Source organism: Microchirus variegatus (assembly GCF_963457635.1).
Source record: "Microchirus variegatus genome assembly, chromosome: 5".
Taxonomy (NCBI): Eukaryota; Metazoa; Chordata; class Actinopteri; order Pleuronectiformes; family Soleidae; genus Microchirus; species Microchirus variegatus.
In genome coordinates this window covers 23628618-23651492 of record NC_139806.1, presented here as the reverse complement: position 1 = coordinate 23651492, position 22875 = coordinate 23628618, and the positions used below count along the sequence as shown (strand labels likewise).

The 22875-nt window shown below is 40.5% G+C and overlaps 1 protein-coding gene across 2 annotated transcripts; it reads right to left on the bottom strand.

Annotated features, from left to right (window-relative positions):
- Nucleotides 1–9546: 9546 nt before the first annotated feature.
- plp1b (proteolipid protein 1b) lies at nucleotides 9547–15173 on the bottom strand. 2 transcript variants are annotated; one of them, XM_083889377.1, is made up of 7 exons: nucleotides 15065–15173; nucleotides 12874–13060; nucleotides 12628–12784; nucleotides 12127–12304; nucleotides 11789–11862; nucleotides 11529–11594; nucleotides 9547–10313 (listed from the first exon to the last, which is right to left on the bottom strand). In XM_083889377.1, exons 1-7 carry the CDS (start codon nucleotides 15066–15068, stop codon nucleotides 10242–10244), a joined length of 738 nt encoding a protein of 245 aa, XP_083745503.1. In that variant the 5' UTR covers nucleotides 15069–15173; the 3' UTR covers nucleotides 9547–10241. The 2 variants fall into 2 exon arrangements, with proteins under 2 accessions (XP_083745503.1, XP_083745502.1); XM_083889376.1 differs by lacking the exon at nucleotides 15065–15173 and adding an exon at nucleotides 13400–13511.
- Between the last annotated feature and the right edge of the window lie 7702 nt (nucleotides 15174–22875).

Genomic DNA, 22875 nt, shown 5'->3' with positions numbered 1-22875 from the left:
TAACTCCGGGGCAGCTTCGCTGCTGCATCCATAAAGCTCGACAGTATACGCTGCAGGCTGACCTGTACTGCAGCAGCCTGATGATGTGTTGTTCATCGCAATCCAAAACCTCAACCACAGTATGGTATTTCACCTCAAGGCACACAGTTTAACACAATAGCTTTAGAAATGTCCTTAACCTGAGTCAGAAAATAAAAATAGGAATCAGCAGTTTGACAGCGACAAACATTTTTATGGCCTTTTTGAAGTCATCGTAACAAATAATCACATCGTCAAATGATCTAAAATGGTTTTTATTAGTGTTACGTTCAGAGGTTTTATTAATGATATTCTAAAATATGCATAGGCTACACAGTAATTATTATTAATAATATATAAAGTAATATTCCTCATGGAGCACCCTGCTTCTCAGCATGAATTTATAACATCTGATCTGAGAAAAGGTCACGGTGAGTCAAGGTTACACTACAGTAATTGTGCATCCAGTCCTGCATCATCCACATCAGTTAATGTCCTCACTCAGTGCTGGTTGAAAAAGAGAGTGTGGAAAATAAATGATGAACCTGGACAGAAATAACCTCAAACAGACTCGTTTGGACTGAGCCACTCGAGCAGCTTGGTTTCCAGCTTGGCGTTTGAAGTTGCATGGAAGATTTCACGCACTAAATTTACAAAATAACACATTTGAACTTACTGATGGGGCCAGCAATGGATCAATAACTTCTGTATGTCCTGGTGTAAAATCACAGATTTTCTCTATGGACGTTGGTGTGAGTAGTTCACAAAGCCGCACAAACCTCAGTTTCCACTTGGCAAAGGTTGCTATATGCAATCAGACAAAAAAAGCTTGTGCAGATTGTATTAGGTGAGCTTTAACTGGCTAAAATCATGTTTTTAATGACGTGCGTGTCTGTGTTTCAAGCTGGTTCTGGTGCTTGGCAAAATCAGTGCTGACAATGTGTTATTATCTCAAACGGCCACACTTACAATAACTCAACTCTCTTGCTTTTAGACCATTTCTCTGCTTCAGCAAGCAGACCATCGCTCTGACGTGAGAAAAATAAACATGGGAATTAATTCCCCCACCGTGATGATAGTGAGCTCTCTCACTGTGCACATTTTCTTCATGTCATGTGCTGCACTTTGACAACCTTAGTTTTGGAGTGTCAAGCTGCTTTTTTGACAAACTTCCAACTCAGTGCTGTTTGCTTTTAGCCTCCTCCTATGCTGCCATGGATTTAAAATAATGCAGCTTGATGTATATATTGTAGACTCTCAGGCTGAGATCTATTGGAATACTACAAGCAAGGCAATATATTGCAATTTTATATGTTGGTATAAAAAATGGTCAAACTATTCACGTAAAACGAACAATGTTTTCTGCATTAACAATATACAGGTTTCTTTGTCTGGTGAAAGGAAGGGGAGAGCGTGAAATGGCCAAAGTTGGAGGCATAAATACAACACAAAACCGCTGTCAGGAGTATTTCCACATTGATACAGCACTTCAAAGAATCAATACAATACCATGACATGAAATATTGTGATATTTAAGTGAAGTGACAATTTCTTCCACCCCTATTAGACTCATTAACACAGACGATAATGAGGTCTAGTCCCTTATCTTCAGCTGTTACTGTCGGCTTGATAGTCGCCTTATCGATCATTCTGCTTTGTGCCTCTGCAGCCGTCTGAGCTGGACCTAACCCAGCCACAGAAATTAACTGCTCAATAACTAATGAATATCTAAACACTCTGCGATGACTTGGTAAACCTTCCCAGCGTTAAATCACTACATTCTTATCTGTAATTCTTCTTCTGTAATCGGCAGAGACTGTGAAAAGTAGCCTCAATACAGCCCACACCTCCAAATTAGCTTCATCAAACAAAACAGTTCATTTTTGTCTTTGTCATAAGCCGAAGGTTTCACAACCTTTTCCCAGCTGAAAAATAAGAAAAACACCATATTTGTGTCAGGAGTAATAATGGATTTGTTCACTGCAGTAACTTACATAATGGCGTGTCCCATCCTTTTTAAAGGAAAGTAGGCAAGTCTCAGGGATTCACCGAGTTTATTTTCCAGTGTATTATTTCTGGTTGTTACCGTTGCACTGATATTACATCATCTTATGTTGACACATACACAAATGCACAACATTTATTTTGAGGGAAAAAAAAAACATTCTTTATTCAGGATTTTCTCCCTGAGGTTACATTGCATGTAGGCCCACTGCTCCCCAAGAGAATATAAATAGTATAATTAAGTATATATTTGAATATACCTTCACTTTCAGCTTCCTCAATAGATATTTTAGACACTATATAATGGTTATAATGAACCAAATACAAAGGAATACTTATTACTATTATTATTTTTCCGCCAAATGAATCGCATTTTTTAAGGCCTGAACATAACCCAAAACTCACCGATTTTTGCGACCGCATCAATCCTGGTGAAAATTCACGTATTTTAAAGGTTCAGTGAAAAAGCGTGGAAAATTGGAAGTGGGAGGGGCCAATATGAGTGGCGCCCCCTGTCCAAATTCACCCTGAACACCACAATTATCGTACACGCACGGAAATTGATACACATGCGTAGAAGGTCAGGACGAAGAAAAAATGACATTATGACCATGATCCAAACGCAACAGGAAGGCTGCCATCTTAAATTGATTGTCCTTTCTTTCTCATTGCTACTGTACTTAACAAATGTTGCTGGATCTTAAAATCTGTCCTGATTTGATTTAGATGATTGTAAACATAGATTTATCCTCCAGAATTGTGATATTTTCTACCAGCTTGACCAACAGAAACAGCTAAAAGTAGCAGTTGCCAATTTAGCTCGAAACATTTTGGAAGTTATCTGCAATCCACTGTATTTTCTTACTGGTCTAGCTCAGTTGGCCTTGAATAGGCAACTCAGTATTCATTAAATAATATATAATTAGGTAGTGATAATAATAATAATAATGTAATTTTTTTTGGCTTCTTCTTCTACTATAATTTCATTTGAAGGACTTAAGGACTGAATATAGTTTAAAACAATGTTTTTAAAGCAGATAATTAGACCTTAACTATTCTTTTGGAACTCTTTTGTCTCCTTTATTTTAATCTCAAGACCCCAACAAATTCTGGACCACTGTTGTGTTGCATTCAAACCGTTTATTCAATGACTTAATTGGACCACATCTTCACCAAGCAACTCATATTGATAGATTCTTTTCTCCTGACAAACAGCGTGCTCTGCAGGAAGCCTAATTCCTCAGAGGAACCAATGGCCGATTAAGGTGATAATGAGCTATAAGGAGGCTTCAGGAGCTGTGAGGTCTCCTACAGTGTGCATCTCCTGTGCAGATGTGGCAAAAGAAGGTCCAGCTGCTGAGCTCATGATTTGTGGTGACATTAAATGACCATCATTGACAACAAAATGGTTCAGTGGGTAGATGCCACATTTACTAAACCCTTCCTTGACAATCCTTGCACCCTCCTCTTCCTTTGCCACCTGATAAGTTCCTTTAAAAACACCAGAGAACTCTTTCTTGCTTATCGCAAACGGGGTGTCAGTGGCACAACCCTCCCCTAGGAGTGCTGCGAAACGCTGCCGTAAGAGAACAAAGAGACCGGCGTTGAGTGGCTGCAGGATGTAAGAGCAATGAGACGGGAGGCACAGGAGGACGACGTTCTCCTTACGCGCGGCCTCCACCACCTCCAGGTTCACAGGCGACTTGTGGCCGTCAAAAATCAGCAGCAGCGGACGTTCCTTCGGTGCGTGCACAAGAAAATGTTTAAGGAACCATTTTTTAAAGAGGTCAGAATTGATACAACCCGAGTCTGACCAACCATAGAGGGCATGTGGTGGCCCTTGAGTCTTGTAACATACTCCCCCTGGGTAGGCCTTCGAGTAGACAATAAATGGGGGAACATCTTCTGCAGCTGCACTAAAACAAGCTAAAATGGAGATGTGGTCCTTCAGACCTGACACTGGTCTGTAGCCAAGACCGACAGGTTTGGAAAGATTTACCCTCTTCCTTCCCAGCTGAAAGCCTGTCTCGCTGCAGTTAAAGATCTGGTGAGGCTTGTCTCTGACTCCATGAGTGTCCATGACAGTGCTCAGTAAATGAAAAAACTGATCCACCGCTTCCTTCCTCACACAAACGGTTCTTCCACGGATAACAGTGTCTGCTGGCTGAATAGTAATATTCTTTTCTTGCCGTTTTCTAAAATTGAGCCACCAGGTCTGGCCCAGTTTGGAAAAGGCCACCCTCCGATGCTGCCGCTTGTAAATAGAAGAGGCAAAGGAGACCAGCTGCTGTTTAGTAAGTGGGAATCCATGCTTGGACATATATGAGGAGAACTCCACTAACAGCTCCTCGTCTGCAGATGTTATTAGTTGAGCAGGCCCGCTGCGACTCCCTGGTGTCACCCGTCCACTCACTCTGTCTCCCAGCGAAGACTTGGGGACTCCAAACTCTTTGGCAGCCTGTCTCACCGTGCACCTCCCTGACTTTACCTCAACCAGTGCATGTTCCATGGCCTCTTCTGTCCATTTCTTTTTCTTCTTCCGTCCGATTTTGTCAAGATGATTTCTCGATGGCATTTTTTTCTGGACGGCACAGGATACACCAGAGATGGATGAAGATAAACCAACATTAGTGATTTAAAAATAAATACATTAAAAGTAATTAAAACTTCAGTTAATTAAATTACATTTTCCCCCCACATTGCTTAATTCAACTAATGGCAACACTTTGTTGTCCTGTCCTTTTTTCCTAACTCCATTATTGACTTTCTTTTTACATCCAAAAGTTTCTTTGACAGGGATCATTTTTTTCTTTTGCTTGTTTTAAGTATTTAATATCTAGCTACCCCCTTCCCTAATCTCTACATATCAGCAACTTCAAAATTTCTTAATTTCTTTCCTATTTTAGTTCAATGTTTATATTGCCTATTCTATTCCAATTTTTTTTCGTTTCTCATTTGTCTACATCCGATCTTTCGCTGCTGTAATAGGTGAATTTCTCCAGTGTGGGATCAATGAAGTCTACTCTAATCTGATCTAAATCTGTAATCTGTGTTCACACCAAGTAAATGTTCAGTATATTTGTGAAAAAAAGGAAAAAGCAACTCCCCCCTAATCTAAATACATCTAAATGTAAAACACCTATTACTCCTTACTCTGATTTTTAACTTAATTTAATGGAAACAAATGTGTGGTGTTCATATTAAGGCCATCCATGTGAACTTATTTATTTTAAGTTGATTGTTTGAATACAACAGTAAACGTTATTTGTTTCATCCAATGCCCCAAATATGTGCATACATACAGATTAGGGATGTGAATCTTTGGGTGTCTCACGATTCGATTCAAAATCGATTTGCGATTCAACCGATTCTCGATTCAAAAACTGATACAATGCATAGTGTGTTAAGGCAAATTATGACATTAAAACAATACAGTTTGTATCAGAAAATGTGATTTTTAAATAAACTGATTCCAATGATGTAATCCCGCAAAGGCAAACTTAAGACAAAAACTAATTTGTATTCATTCAAAACAAATAAAACTGTACTTCCTGGACAAAAAAATAACTTGCATAAATAAAAGCTTAGACTAGCTGTCTTTTCCTCCCAGAAGTTACAAAAATAAACTGTTCACATATATCACAAACTGGTGATTTGTGTGGTTTTTCAAAATAGAAACTTATTATTTATTTTTTTTTTTTAAATTGAAGTTTATGAATCGATTCTGAATCATGGATGATTAGAATCGCGATTCTTATGTGAATCGACCCCCCCCCCCCAATACACATATCTGCAATAATAAAAATAATATTGATTAAGAATGAAACGTGTACTTTATGCAGACAAAGCTGTAAACATACGGACTTACTTGTTCTTCTTGTTGTGGAGGAACCAACTCGTCTCGTGGTTGGTTTCTTGTTGATAATCACGTCGCGCAGCTGTTCTAACAATAATGTTGTAATAATGTGATTCAAGTCTGTTCGTTTGTAAACATACGAACACAAAACCGTGTGTCGGGGACTCGTCTGCGTCACGGTTACGTACATTTCCGTCTCACATCGTTGAAAACACGGACTTACACTTCACTTTCTGATGATTTTACTGCCGAGCTTCAAAATACTACTTCACAAACAGAAGCCAGAGGAAACCGGAACACAACCGGAAATACAATGCCATGGTCTTCAAAATAAGACAATCTAAGTACTTGCTACCAAAATAAGTGTCGAGCTTTTTTCTTTTTTCTTTTCTTTCTCTCTTATTGTATGAGTGAATTTAATTTGTTTGGTCAAATTTTTAAATCTTTCTTTCTTTCTGTAGGACTATTCAATAATTGGGCATGCATTTACCTAATTTTTCCATTTCTCTTGTCACTTACTCATATTCATAATTTAAGAGACAAAAGTCGTCAAGGGTAATTTCAATGTGTGTGTGTTTTTTATTTTATTTGAATTTTTTTATTTTTAATTCTTTACACACAGATCTGCAGACCCTCCACTGAATCATGCACTCCAGAGCAAGGAACACCCGGATACAACAGTTGAAGAAGCAAACGTTGATCATACACCAATCCCTTTTCCTGTGTATAAATCACATCCTCTGTCTGCTGCAAAAGCCACAGTCAAATCAGAGGTGGAGACAACAGAGGATACAAATAACATCTCTCCACTGGCACTTAAAGATGCGGAGGATGAAGACGAGTCTGTAGCTCCAACAGAGGAAGTCTCAAAGACTAGACCCGAGACGTCTGCAGGGTATGTAGGGTACTGTAGGTGCTTAATTGTATTTGGAAATTATGCGTAATATGAAGAACTGCACTCTACTCCTCTCTAAATCCACTTGTTTCAAGTTTGCATGATTAATCTCACTTCAAGAGCTCAATACTGGGATATCTCTTCATCATGTAATTGGTGGTTATTGTTTGTTTCAGGACCAGAGTGCCTGGAGGATATGCTAATGCCAGTCAGTCAAATAGAGAACACAATAAAAGGGCACCTGAAGGATATGTAGATCTCGAAGGTCAAGTCCAAAATGGAAATGCAGAATCAGTTTCTCAATCAAAGGGAAATCCAGAGGAATATCCTGATACAACAGTTGAGGGATCAAACGTTGATCACACAACGGCCAAGGTCTCGACAATCCCTGACCTGATGGTATCTACAGGTTTATTCCACACTGTGCCTGAGGATGTGGTGGTGAAGTCATTACCTGAGACCCCTGCTGCAGATAAAACAACTCCAGGAGATGAAAAAGTTCTACAAGATGCTGCGGAACCAGTCCCTGATGGGTCAGCAGTGGAGACCACAGAGGATACAGAGAACATCTCTCTGCTGGTTTTAAGTTCTGAGACATCTGTGGGGTATGTAGGATTAATTTCTCCCCATTAAAGAGGCTCAGTCTGCAAGGGGTCAGCAGTGGAGACGACAGATGATAAAACCTATATTTATCTAGTTGTAAATGCGAGTGTGAGATTTAAAGGGATATTTCTTCATCGTGTAATTGGTAATAAGTGACTTTGTTTGTTTCAGGACCCGAGCGCCTGCAGAAGAACTTGGTGAGGTGCAACCAGGGATAGAACAACAAGCAACTCCAGGAGATGAAGAAGTTCTACAAGGTGCTGTGGAGTCAATCCATGTGTCTGTGCCTGCCACAGTCAAATCAGAGGAGTCAGCAGTGGAGACAACAGAGGATACAAAGAATATCTCTCCACCGGTTTTAAATGCAATTATGAAATTTAAAGATGTAGACGAGTCTGCAGCGCCAACAGAAGAAGTCTCAAAGACTGGATTCGAGGAGGCGGCTGAGTGTGAAGTCCAGCTTGTTAACAACAGCATCGCAGAGGAAAGCGCTGAGTCAGTGCCGACGAATGCCGAGGATCTTGAGAGGGAGTTAAACATCAATGATGCTCTCCAACCTGTAAATGATTTAGAAGCCAAAGCAGTTCAGGGTAAATATTCTGACAGAGGCATCAAACTGACTGATGCGTTGGATGTGCAGCCACCCACAGCCGACGCTGTTCCCGAACCCGTGGAAGATCCAGAGCAGTCTGATGATGCTCACATGTAAGTGAACTTTATATTTTTATTTGTACTATTTAATATAAATTATTGTTTACTGAGACTGTTTCTACAGCACTGAAATGTCACAAAAGCCCTCCGAGTTGTTGCGTCGTCCAACCAGGTAACTTTAAAACCCAACATACAGTAATTTGGGATTTTTGAACATTAGTGAGCACTTAACCCTTTAAGGTACGCACCAAGAAAAAAGAAAAGGAAAAATTATTTATTTGCATTTTTTATTATTTTATGTTATCTACTTATGATAACAATGATGACAATATACATATATATATATATATATATAAATTAGACCCTACAGTATTTCAGATACAGTCCTCTACCAAACGGTTGAGATGTCCGTTCATAATAAACCTGGTTTGCATCTGGTTTGAAACATTCAGAACAAATCACTTTAAAGGTGCATTATGTAATAAATCTAAAGCAACTGGCCATAAAATCCTCCTAATATGTCACAGAGACTCAGGAATAATGTTCATATAACAAACTGAACTCACCAACAACAACAGTACAGCCAAAATATTTGCATTAAAAAAAATATTTTGCAGACTGCAAATCATGTTTGTTTTGAAATCATGTTTTGGCATGTGGCGCCACCTACCACCGTCTACCAATCATTGCAGTCAGTAGAGTCTCAGCTGCCGAGCAACCACGGGTTGCCAGTTACGTCAGAAAACAAACCTAAAAGTCCTCGGTATTTTGAATTTGAATGTAGTAACCGTTTTTGGCCACATTCTTACATATGGCACCTTTAAGTGTTAGTGAGTTCAGCTTGATGCATTTTTCAATGAGATATAGTGACTTAAAGTGTGGTCGACCAAATGGTTGAGTAGTACCTTAAAGGGTTAAAGTCACAGTGTGTAAAAATGAATGACACGCAATGGCGGGATTATGATAATCTTCTCATTTCTATCTACCTCAGGGATGTCAAAGCTGTTTGCTCTTTCTGTGACCATATTATTGATGGGAATACCAAGCTCACGCTCAGTGAACCTGCAGTGACTTGCCACCCAGAATGTCTAAAGGTTTGAAAAAACATACTACCCCGTCTTATATTGATCATATAGCTCTTGTCGTTGTGTAATGCTAATGTGGAATATCTTTTTGCAGTGTAGCGTGTGTGCGAAGACTCTGGGAGATTTGCTTACCCGCATGTTTCTACATCGCCAAGTGATCCACTGTGACGACTGCTTCGCAAGCGCTCTCGTGGCCTGAAGCCTAAGCGGGGCAGAGTCTCAAAGCACATTGTGATTAATGTGCTGTGTGGGCTGAGAACCTCATTACTGTAGCCTTCACTCTGTCTTTTGAAACTAATTTTCTTCTCGCAGCTTTGTGAGACTTATTACATACTACAATAACTGTCATAATATGCTCAAATTAAAAAGATATGGAGGCAACATAGATTATTTTTATTGAATATATTGTATATGTTAAAATAAAACACACAGTACATACAGTATAATGATGCAGATTTAATTTCAAATGATTACAAACAACTTGGAGGTGAGTTATTACGTAAAGCATCAACACCGCAGTGGCATAAGGACTTATTTTAAGCAATAACTGAAAAAAAAGTCAGGAAAATGGATACACATTTGCCCCCCACTCCTCCAGGAGTGTTCAAACGAAGCTAAATACATCATACAAAGTGCATGTTTTGTAAGGCAGAATCACTGGACATTCAGTTTCGCTTGCTTTAGTATACACACACTGCTGATACAGATGGTGAAAATGTGGCAGTAGCAAAGTCATATTCAGAACCAATCCACGCATCAGTGAACACTGAACGATGTGCGTTGCAGTTAGGATTTTCAAGGCAAGCTGTCGTTACTCTTAATTATTCACGAAATGTCATACATCACAATCTGACAACATCATCGGCACCAGTGAAGCCTCAAAACAACAACAAAAACAAACCTGCAAGAGAGAAATGAACAACAAACAAGAGAATCATCTGAGATGAGGATGGGGGGGGGGTGAAATATCTTCATCTCTCTGATGTTGTTCATACACAACGGTGATGAGAAACATACAGTGTGTCTGTTATTGGAGGTTGCTGCTTCCGAGAGGATGAATAGAGACCATTGTGATCTCCGTCCAGCTCATAGAAAGATGTCGGCGCCAACTACGGTGGAGACGCTGTGCTTAGCGAACGCCTTTCCTGCCCAGAAATCGCAAGACTGCATAGTTGTAGGTGGTGGGGACCAGATACAGAATCTGCAAGACATTGATATAGAGAGTGGAGAAATGGTATGAATGGGTTTCAGAAGGGTCAGATCAAGGTTTCTAGTTCTGGTATGGAACTGCCAAAAATGTATGATGTAACATTTTTCTACTTCCACTACAGTTTGGCTGATGTGAAGGTCATTTTTTTTTTAAATCTGTGATGCTCACAAAATAAACTGTTATTCCAGTTGCTGCACACGTTCCTGTGAACATTGTTTGCTGGCGCCATTGGAAAGTAGTTCTGCCAAAACGGTACAGACTAAGACCTGTCCGTCACAAAGAGTGACAGGGACGGTGGAAAGACATGCTGAGTCATTTATCAACACTTCTCAATGCTTTACAAAACAACATGCCATTCACTTTCATTGTTGATTGGGTGGCATCCAAAGTCTCAGAGACAATATAATGCAAAAAAAGCTCTCTGAATGACCGAACACCACAAATTGTTGATTTTATTGAATGGACGTGAACTGAATGGCATTTAAGGCCACCTGATGGTTCAGAGGCTAGCATTGTTGCCTCACAGCAAGAATAGTGTGCTCTCTGGTTAATCCAAAAACATGCAAATTGCTTTTTAGGTTAATTGGACTCTCTAAATTGGACTTGCGAACTGTCCAGGGTGTACCCCGCCTATCGCCCTATGTCAGCTGAGATAGGCACAGCACCCCCGCGACCCTCCGGTGGACGATAAAGCAGTAGATAATGGATGGATGGACTCTCTGAATGAACCGAAAGTGTGAGAGTGAATGGCTGTTTGTCTGTGTATGTTTGCCCTGTGATTGACTGGAGACCCCATGTCTGCTGGGATTGGCTCCAGTCCCCCACTACACTCTTAAAAACAAGGGTTCCAAAAGTGTTCTTCTACAAGGGCTGAGGTTCTATCTGGAACCATTTGCTTCTGAAAAACCCTTTCCTGAAGAAAGAGTTCTTGGTAACACTAATGGTTCCAGTAAGAACCATTTTGAACCAGAGAACCCTTTAAAACCCCTTTCCCAGGTAAAGGCTTTTAAAAGGGTTCTAGCTGAAGAACCTTATATGGTTCTACTTAGCACTTTTATTTCTAAGAGTGTATACTCATGTGGAAGACAACAGCAATAGTAAATGTTTTGATGTACTGTATAAATGACATTTAAATGCTGGTATATTCTTTTATAAGTTGTAGAAAAGAACAAAAACAGAACAGAAAGATAGAAAACAGTTGCTCACCAGTGCCAACAGAGTGATCCCAGCACCAGCAAATGCAGCTATGTACAGGTCATAGGTGACGTAGAACTGTAATAAGAAACAAAGATCAGGGTATTATTATATATATACAGAGAAATGAACCAATGTTTCTGTCATTCTTTCAAATAAAAACACTCAGTTACACTCTAATTTAATAAGTCGTAATTTAGAATTGATTTCTTTTATTGTGCACTCTCTGATTTCGTAAGAATATTTTAAGAAAGTCAGACTCTTCCACTCACTTCGCTGGTCTTGCAAATAGATGCCAAGGTCATTCCACAAGCCTTCCCTGGCATCGCATTCCAAGGAAGCAGGCCTTAAATGAAACACATGACGTAAGTGATGCATCTCGTACTATCGCTGAATCATGATGAGCTGTGGTTGCGTTACAGCTACAGTTTGCTTGCAGATATACAGCACACGAGGGAAACGGCACTAACAAACGATACTTTATTATTTCATAACTAATTCAACAACCGGGTTTTGCACCTACTCCCTGATGATTAATTCACAGCCTTCAGGAGCACATTAACATTCTCATCAGGTGGACAGGTGGGCAGTCATTAAAAGAGCAACGCACCGTACTGCCTGGCATCCATGCAAATCCAGGCGTGCTGATTAATGCTGGGGGTCGTCTCAGCCAGGATGTTGATGTTGTGGCAGGTCTGCTCCATGTTGAACAGGAAGAAGACTGGAATGGCCGCGAAGGCAAACACTCCCAGCCAGATGAAGGCCAAGATATACGTCACGATGATGAACTGGTGAGATAGAAAAAAACACGTATAGTACATAAGGTCAGAGAAATGTGGCGTTGAAGCTCAGCGTGATTAATGTGCTGTCGCTAAAACGGCTATCGACCGTAAGTCATGAATCTGAGTCGAAATCATTGATGTTAGCATTGCTGTTTTCTTCTTCATTTGTGCACTAGCTTCTTCTTTTATTTTTGTCCAGGGCCTGGAATTGTGGAGCATTCGCAAAGTGCCAAGGACCGATTTTTGCTCTGGTTGAACATATACAGTACATAATATAGTTATTCGAATCCCAACCTCCTCCTCCTCCTCTTCTCCATCCTCCTTCTTACCGTCAGGCTGAGGCAGCGGCCACATTGGGTGCTCCTGAATTCGCCGAACGTCTGCTTGACAGCACTTGTGGTGTAGAAACCCTCAGCCAGCAGCAGGATACCATAAAGGAAGAAAAATGATGCCAGGCCATAGATCACATACTGGAAATATTTGATACTGGAAAATAACAGTGGGAAAAAAATAATCAACACTTGTATTCTTCTCTCTCCTAAGCGGTACATTTAATTTAATGCAGCATTACTCACAAAGAGTCCATGACCTCATAGTCCTGAACATTGCGGGCGAAGTAAGTCTCAACAAGGACTTCGGTCTGGGTCAACGCTTCGTGCCCACAGCCACAAAATAATGCCATGCCAGCATAGCACAGCAAGGTGGCCACCAGGGATGGGTAGGGCACTGCCCCAATGCACCGGATACAGCAATCATAACAACCTGAGGGGGCATAATATATCAGCACACAGGCGGCACACACCGCACATATAACCACACAGCACATTTATGCCACAGTGGGGAACTCTATCACCCCGAAAAAGGCCTCGCTCTGTCCGCAAATCCATGAGCAAACACCAAAACGAAAGCAACTTAAAAAAAATTAGACAGCACGAGTTCAAGCAGCAGTTCCCAGTGAAGCGTCCAAACAAAAGCAGTCGCCACTGACTTCACGGCAATCTCAATGCACGTCCTCTAGTGTAAGCTGTGCTGTGGAAGCAGCTAGCAAATATCCAAGGTGTTAATATAATGCGTTGGCAGAAATGGGATAGAGGAAAGCACCTAGGGCTTTGCAAAGCCAAGGCTGCCTGACCGGAAACATTTGCTGCTTCTGATCTCGTACTCCACAAGAAGAAAGATCCCAGCGCCAAGCAGTGATGAAGTGCAATGCTGCCTACAACGTATTGCTACTGTAAAGTAAGAGTCCCTGCACTGATTTCATCTGTACGTGAACGCTGTTCTGCTTGTACCAACGCTTCTCAGCGCGATCTCACTAACTCTGGTCCAGCCCTCTGTCTCCAGCAGTCACAGGCGTCACCAGGCAAGTGAGAGATGGCAGCGAACCATAAAGAAAGAGCATCTCTTTGTGGCTGCAGACACAATAACCTTTGTCTTTGCAGTGATTGGGGAGGAACAAAGGCCAGTGATGTTAAACAAACAAAGGCCATAGTGCCACACACACACACACACACACACACACACACACACACACACACACACACACACACACACACACACACACACACACACACACACACACACACACACACACACACACACACACACACACACACACACACAAGGTAGTATGTGGTGGCAGAGGAGGTCACCAGGACTGTCTCACCACCACTGGCAGTGTCACGACGAAGGACATCATCCATCTGCAGCTGGCTGAGACTGGTACCAATATCAATGCTGACGGGGGTGGAGTTCAAGTGTTCAAATAGTAGGTGGAAGCATAATGAGCAAGGGTGGGGGGGGGGGGGGGGGGGGATTTAAATATCCTCACAACAAAAACAACCCCACTCAAAATTGTGTTGATGCCGAAATGCCTAAGTGCCCCAGGCGACTTTCTCAGTGCATTAAATCTGATAATTTCACAAATTACAGGCTTGGATTTGGAAGGAAAAGAGGCTGTGAATTAAACAAACTGCCTCGAAAGTATAAATAGTAACAGCAGGAAGACGGCTAGAGTTCCAAAATATTAGAGTGCCTGCAGGCGCCCACTCTTCAGCTGTGCCCCGCTGCAATGGTGAAACAGAATGGAGCGTCGTAGCCTGTTTTTCATCGGCCGTGCAAAAAGGCATTCGTGCATTTTACAGCAGATGCCAGAAAATCAACAATGCAAAGCTGTTGAAAAGGCGCGAAAGTTAGCGCCCAAGTCATTTGTATGAGAGAAACATTTGTTATCACAAGCTGTTTGGGTCCACAGTTCTCATGCTAATTTGTACCAGTGACACTTGTGGGAGTTTCTGACCCCTTTCACATGAGTGACCTGGCATGACCTTGGCATGATTAGAGCCTCTGCCCGTCTCTGTCAGCCACTCTCAGCCAAGTCTAGTCCATGGTGATAGAGGAGGTTAAATAAGGATTCTGTCTTTGAAAAGTAATTAACCCTCGCACACAGTCCTCCTGTTTGTTGTTTGTTTTCTCTTCAGTCATCTGAAATCATCACTCTCTGTTAAACTGTGTTATATGTTATGTAAAAAAAAAAAGAAGGCAGGAGTGAATCAATCACGGTCAATAAAACATTCAATACATATCAAATGAACCACATGTGGATATTAAAATTGAAAACAAAGAATTCATTTGCAGCAAATATCGCTAAGAGGGGAACATGATGTCGAAAGACATATTAAAGGCGACATTAGTAAGTTATAGAAGTCCACATTTTCAAATCACATTAATAAAAGATTATACGAGTTATTAAGAATTCTGTGCACTCACCCATGTCCAGAAAGAAGTGCAGACTTATTGAAGTTTCACTGGGCGGCTTTGTGTCGGTGATATGAGGATATGAGAAGTTATTCCCCGCCACTCCTATATGAATCTGACTCCCGCTTTTGTCTCATCAACAATAGATAGACCACATCTCCCCGAGCCACATCTTAAAGTCACAAAGTCCCATTTCAGCTGCCAATCATTATTTATAGAGCCATGGGTCCAGGACTGGCCACAGAGAGCGTGTCACAAGTTCCATTATGAACTTTTTTTTATGGTATTTGGTGCAGTTTTACACAGTTTTACACTGTTTCTGCCAAATTATTGTGGCTATTTTTGATTATGCGTCATAGGCAATACATCGAAAAAGGGAGTGTTTACAATCAAAATTGACCTAATTTAACTTTAACACTCTGCAAAATGTATTTTTCCCCTCCTTTTAAGGGGGAAAGTTTGATTCTTTGAGATAATAAAGACAAATGAATTCACACAGCTATGCCAGCAATGTTCATGTTTTCAACAGAATTTCTCAAATTGGTATGCATTCATTGGAAGGGGTGCATAATGTTTCATTAGCATTCAATAGTTCATGTGGTCACCATCAGCATGCATGTGTTGTATATCCCCACACATACACACACAAACACACACACACGGTGCACGTCAGCAGTACAGCACAACATTAACATTAAGATTTCCCAGCGTCCTCGGGAGCAACATTTTTAAAAAACGCTCACGGAGGTGAGAGTTATGCACTGACAGAAAGTGAAATAAATCGAAACACCAGCGACTGACATTGATGAAGTTGAATAACAAGGGTGACATTGACGATCAGGTCCAGCTGCTGCTGCTGCGCTCCTTCTCTCCCTCCTTCTCTCCCTCCCTCCCTCCTGTTTGACCCAGTTGATGTCAATGCTTGCTTCAGTACAAAGAAGCCAGTGTGAAGCAGTAAAAAACACCACTTTTTTTTTTTTGGACTAGACCTCGTCCTATTTTTGCTTTCCATTTTACACCAAACATCTGGAAATAAGTCAATTTTTACACATAAAAACTAGTGTACGATAACATCCTTATCTTTTACCGAATTCATTTAGATTTAATGAAAAGCAAGCAATATTTGTTTTAAATGGAGGTAACAGGCAGTTTGAGGGACAACAAATTAAACTGGTAGTGGATTAAAAAATATAGCCTCAAACTCAAAATGTTTCTTTTCAATTTGTCTGGGTTTATCTTTTTGATTTTAAAGAAAAACAGAAGCAATAACAGATCAAGCAATTACTTTGTAGGAAAGGATAACTGGCACTGGCTTTGAAAAATTGTGTGAGAGAGACAGTGAGAGCATTAACTAAACTGCATTAGGGGTTTAAAGGGACACTGTGTAGTATTTATGGGTTTATATAACCCAAAATCCACTCTTTTATACATATTATGTGCTCCTGCATTGTCTAAGCGCTGTTTAATAGTTTTTGTTTCATTTTCGTAGTGTTTCAAAAAGTCATGTAAAATAACATGGCCGCGGTTGCATAGCCACTGTTAGCAGCGAGACGCCATGTTTCTACCGGAGCCTGTAAGGACAAACGCGAGAGAACAAATCAAGCGTCTCTTTACTTGTAGCGGAAGTCCCGCCTCCTCTCTCTCCGCTTCGTCTGCTACGGCCGCTGTAGCTCGCCCTCTCCCTCACCTCACGAACCTCATCTGCTGACACGGAGAAAGACGACGAGGACGACATTTGACCAGCTGAGGATACCGTAGCTCTCAGGGAAGGGAGGGGGTGAGCAGAGGAGCAGTTCTTTGTTGTAAATTTCAGCCTCTCCTCTAGATGGCACTATAAACTACTTACTTCCCCTTTAAGTGCTAGTGGTTTAAGTACTAGGGTTAGAAGGTTAGGGGTAGGGTAATGGGTGTTTTTTTTTTATTTTGTGAGAGAGACAGCATAAATTAAACTCTGCATTAGGGGTTTAAGTGCTAGGGTTAGGTCTAAGGGTTAGGGGGTAAGGGTAAGGTGTTAGGGTAAGGTGTTAGGGGTCGGGGGTTAGGGTAAGGGGTTAAGGTGTAAGGTGTAAGGTGTAAGGGGTTAGGGTTAGGTTCACTATAAATAAAATAGCGAATTAAGGGACAGGCTGAGGAGGGCGCGTCTTAGAGGTGTGATAGCTTTGATGATGTTTGAAAGAAAATGTGTGAATAAACGTCATCCCACAAAAAGCGCATGCAGATGGTCGTCGGGGATGAGAGCAGCTCAGGTGATGAATTATTGGGTCGACACTTAATTAGACCGTCTAACAGACATTAGTTAGTGCATGAACTGACTTTGAATAAACACAATATTGAATAAGCTCTGAGCTAAATTACAAATGCTACCAGGATGCATATATTAAAGACTGATTTGCATAATCAGGTGGAAAAATGTACATATTTCACGGCCCAACTTCCCGGACAGAGTGGCAACAATGTGGACTTGCACTGTATGGGTTTGCAGTAAGTATATACGTGATAGTCATTTTCTATAGCTACTTGCTATGTGCAATTATTTTAATAGGCATATGTTCAGGGAAGAGGAAATATTTGCACTCTCTTATCACTGTTGTATGGTAATGTGTGGTTTTTTGTCTTGTGACAAAACAAACAAGCACATGGAGGATGAAAAATGTCAGGCTCAGTGGGAAAATGAACTCCCTCTTTCCAAGGTGAGGGGCTCTGTGTATTTGTTTTACCACTTGATTAAGTTAAGATCAAACCGAGTTTTCCCTCCAACTGGGTGTTCACTACAGCTGACATGTTTGATTCCATTTCATGTTTATCTCTGATATGGCTGTATGTGTGTATGAAACCCTGGTTCATGTGTTCAAGGATAAACCAATACATTCCTGGAGAAGCAGAGTCATGGGAGTTAAACCAACATGAAAGGTATGAAATGTTTGCCACTTTATTTTGCTGTTAGACAGCCTTCTTTAAAAAACAGAATGTTGTAAACCGCTATGTCCATACAGAAATCCAAGGTTTTTTTTCATGGTCTACAGCTTCCTTGTTTGGTATGTTTGTGTCCCATTGAAGGATTTCAAATGCATAAATCAATTGAAGACATCTTAGACACCTAAGATGTTTGAATTTGCAGTGGAGGCAGCAGTGGGTCAACAAATCAAACCAAATAAATTTTATTTATATAGCCCACAATTATAAAACACAGTTTCACGGGGCTTTCACAGTGTTGGCAACCTCCTCTGTCCTTGGACCCTTGACCAGGGTAAAGAAAAACTACCAGGGAAAAAAACCCTTCTAACAGGGAAAAAAGTCCTGTGTGCTGTAATATAACATTGCTGGCTTTCTCTATGGGTTTTGTTACAGAGAGGAGGAGGTTTTTTTTAGAAAGGGACACAAACTTCCATACGGGAAAATCTGTCTAATGCCAGGATAAAGCAGGGAATATACTCAAGCAATTGTAGATTTTGAAGCGTTTATAGTCCCTGCTTGCAGCCATGTTGTCAGTGAGAGCAATTGTCACCGTCAACACTGTGTCAATACCTTATACCAGTGTTTCCCAACCCTGGTCCTCAGGGAACACTGCCCTGCATGTTTTAGATGCACACCTGATTCAGATGAACAGGTCATTATCAGGCTTCTGCAGAGCTTGATGACGAGCTGACCATCTGAATCAGGTGTGTTAGAGCAGGGCAGCATCTTAGGGCGCTTTCACACCACTAGTTGGATTATTTGATCCGCACCAGGCAATACAATAGTTATTATGTAACATATGACTCCAGTGTGGTCCGCTTTCACACCAGCAAACGAACCAAAATTGGCCCGATTGACGTTTCATCAATGTGTTTATATCTTCCGGTAGAAAAGCGTCAATTTTGACTCACTATGGAGCAACACGTTCGCACATTGCTACTTGCTCTGATCTTCGTTTATTACCTCTATATTGGCCATTTTTGGCAAAATATCCAATTTGAGAATGAGTCACGGCTGCGTCTGGAGAACAATCAGCTGATGCACTGGAGTCGGCGAAGATGTATAGCGCGTCATTTCAGGCAGAGGAGACGCTATTTTCATGAATGTGGTCGTGGTAACTATGAGATGAAGATTGCTCCAAAGACCTACAAGGTAGGCTATGTCCATGGCATTTACTGCAGAATATGGTTTGGACCCGAGTTCGCGTTCTTACCAGAGGGACCGCACCAGAGTCTGACATTTGGCGGTCTCGGTCCGATTGATTTGGTGCGGACCCGAGTGCGATTGATGCTTTCACCCTTTCCATTTTGTCTGCACTGTCGTTTTCTTTACCCTCGTCCTGTCTGATTTCCCTGGGTGTCAGCACCTGGTCCCGGTTCCCTCTTTTCTTCTTAAGTCTTAAGTTCTTAAGTCTCCTCGGGTTCATCGTCAGTGCCTTTGTATGTCTTCACGAATTTCGTATATCCTGTTTCCATGTCTAGATTCTAGAGTTTAAATCTAGAGTTTTTTCGTTTTTTTGTCATAGTTTAGTTTTGTGCCTTTTGCTTTTGCCTTGCGCATTCCTTTTTGTTCCTGTTTTTTTATGAGAGTAATAAACTCTCTTTTTACGCCTCTGACTCCGTCTCTTTGCCTTTGGATCCTTTCCCTGTTGTGACCACCCTGACATAGAGCTTAGCTCAACTGTTTCTCCATTAGGGATAGTAAGTAGTACCTGGTGTTTTTTGGTACCTGCTCTGACGAGCTGAGCCAATACTGAAATGTGACGTTGACAAACTACCGGAGAGTGTCATAAGTGGAAATGTCATGAGCACGACGGCAGACACAGGAATCAAACCAAACAAAGACCAACTGTAGATCAGTTAAAAAGTAAAAAATTCCTGAAAAGATGCATTAACCCTTTAAGGTACTACTCAACTATTTGGTCGACCACACTTTAAGTCACTATATCTCATTGAAAAATGCATCAAGCTGAACCTGAATGAGACATCTCTACCATTGTGTCTGTGAGCAGCAACAAAATTCACTCTTTGATGATGTATATCGGAGGGACTTTCGAAGGTAAGACTATTTTGTTGACATATTATCATTTCAGATGAGTTTTTGTAAAGAATTATGTAACTTGATTCAACAAAAATAAGTCTTATGAAGATCAAATATTTTTTTTCAAAACATGCTCTACCAAACATGCTCTACCAAACTTGACTTGTCATTTTATGGTAAAGGTAGATAGGCTAGCTAATGTTGGTAAAATTAGGGGGAAAACGGTTGCAACCGTTTGGTAGAGGGCTGTATCTGAAATATTGTAGGGTCTAATTTAAAAACATATATATATAATTATCAATTATATATATATTATATATATTGAGGGCCAACGGTTGGTGTAGTGGTTAGCACTCTTGCCTTTGCAGCAAGAAGACCCGGGTTTGGAACATCTTCGGAACAAGGGCCTTTCTGCAAGGAGTTTCCATGTTCTCCCCGTGTGTGCGTGGGTTTCCTCCGGGTTCTCCGGCTTCCTCCCACAGTCCAAAAACATGCGATATGGGGATTAGGTGAATTGGTCACTCTAAATTGACCGTAGGTGTGAGTGTGAGTGTGTGAGTGAATGGTTGTTTGTCTCTATATGTGGCCCTGCGATGGACTGGCGAACTGTCCAGGGTGTACCCCGCCTATCGCCCAATGTCTGCTGAGATAGGCACAGCGACCCTCTGGTGGAGGATGAAGCGGTAGATAATGGATGGATGGATGGCTATATTGATTGTCGATTGATTGATTGTTATTTTTCTTTTACTTTTTTTGGTGCGTACCTTAAAGGGTTAATCTTCAACATTTAGCAAGGAAATTCTCAAATACAAATATTCGACAAAGGCGTCTATTAAGTGTACTGGAAGAACTGACCTAATCTTTTTAATGAACTGATTCTAATGATTTGGTTCACTGAAAACAACTGTTTTTCTTCTCACTAGTTTGTGTTTGTCACAGCAGTTTAGTGCAACCGTGGTGTGATGACTCCGCCCACGTTGAGTAGGTACTGTAATGGAAAAAGACGTGACTGATACCAAACCGAGTAGAGTCGAGTGGTGCTGGAGCTGGATAGTGGAAAATCTGCAATTGTTTGTGTTCATGAAGACCAAACCAAACAAAACCACACAACAGCTACACACTGCAGCTTTGACTCTGACCATCAACTAAAACGAATCTTTTCTTTCATTGCTTTGTTTTGCACAATAAAAGTGGCCTTCTCCATCAAATCTTTGTCAGACTCTCTCTCAATGGACAATAAACACTGATGCTACAGAAGCAGAAATATTATCACTTTATGCAACAGATAACTCAGTTGGATGTTCAGTGTTATGCCAACAGTGTGTTAATGTAGCCTTGAGCTTCTGGCCTCAACGATAAAGATGAGAAGCCTGCTACAGAGCTCACCTCTGTTCTAACTCAACACGCAGCACAGCTTTTTTTCTTCAGTTCTGTTGTCGTCAGCCCCAGCATTCGTCAAAGATTTTAATATTTAAAATATAAAATTGTTGGCTTTGCCCTTTAAACACGACCCGGTGCAGTTTAATAATTTCACACATTTCACACAAGTGTTATACATATGAAATGCGATCAAATTCCACGTCTTTTAGTTCCAAAATTGTTTTAATAGTTGTCTTATTTTGATTAAACAACATTATGATAGGTTTCAAAGAAATCAAATCTCAAAGCTTGAAGTCCATCATGTCCATTCAGGAAAAAGAAGACCCCAGAATATATCCAGGTATGCACGGGGTCCACGATTGTTAGAGTTCACTCCTTTTTTTTTTTTTTTTTAAATGTGAATAATTGAGTTGGTATACATACAGTTACAATGTAATTACAATATTTTCTCTGGAGACCTTACAGTATTCATAAACAAACCACAAATAAAATGTTGGTCTAAGTTTATTCTGTACAAACAAGCCAAGCCAAAAGAACCATGAGTTGGTTAGAGTAGGAAAAAAACACATTTTAAGCAATTCTATTATTTTTTTTTTGAGTGAAGCATTAGTTATAGTCCTACAATGTATTAAGCAAAAACTGTTGGACACGTGAAACAAAGAAATATAGCAAGGATACTCAAATAGACTACAACAAATACACAACACTGCGTATGCAAAAACAGAAGGGCTAACTTCAAATAATGCCTAATTTACATTTTTGTAGCGCACTTATCAACCCACACACACACATACATGGCCACCATATTTTGCAGTACCAGATATTGTAAATAAACTGGATAGTTTTACCACATGTGCGTCCAGTAAAATTCCATTGTTGTTATGAGTCGACAGTCATTCCTTATGTGAGTGAGTTACAAGGCATTTGAAAGTAATTACAATAAAAACACATTTCCATAATAAGCAATGTACCATGAGAAATATGTATAAAATAGCTTGATAATAGTAATAATAATAATAATAACAACAATAACAATAATACTGCTTTTTTCGTCTTTTCCCAGATCTCATCTTTCTCCACCACGGGTTGTAATGTCACTTTGTCCCACGAGATCAAAATAGATATCACAGAGTAAGAAAAGGCGTCCCATACAAATCCAACTGTATAAACATTATACTAAGTTCTTGCTAGGTAAAGTTTCAAAAAAGCCAAGGTGGGAAATGAAATGCACTTTTTTTTTCCCCTTTTAGGCTGCCTTTTAAAATGAGTATTATAAAATGACTCTGCAGTTATACTTCTATTATGAGAGAGCAAAGGCAGGATGTTGGTGATTTAACACCTTTGGAAAAGACAGAATGAACATATTCAATTCTATTTTACCTACACATCCTAAATACAGCTTTACATTCCATGTTTTACATATGCCACGTTTCTCATCTCCTGTCAAG

Excerpts from the sequence above, each read along its gene's own strand:
- plp1b (XM_083889376.1), bottom strand. The coding sequence starts at position 13,439 with ATGTTTCCGGTCAGGCAGCCTTGGCTTTGCAAAGCCCTAG. Across the intron at positions 12,305-12,627 it reads GCCGCTGCCTCAGCCTGACG|TTCATCATCGTGACGTATAT; the intron begins GTAAGAAGGAGG and ends CTATCTCACCAG. Across the intron at positions 11,863-12,126 it reads CATGGATGCCAGGCAGTACG|GCCTGCTTCCTTGGAATGCG; the intron begins GTGCGTTGCTCT and ends GTTTCATTTAAG.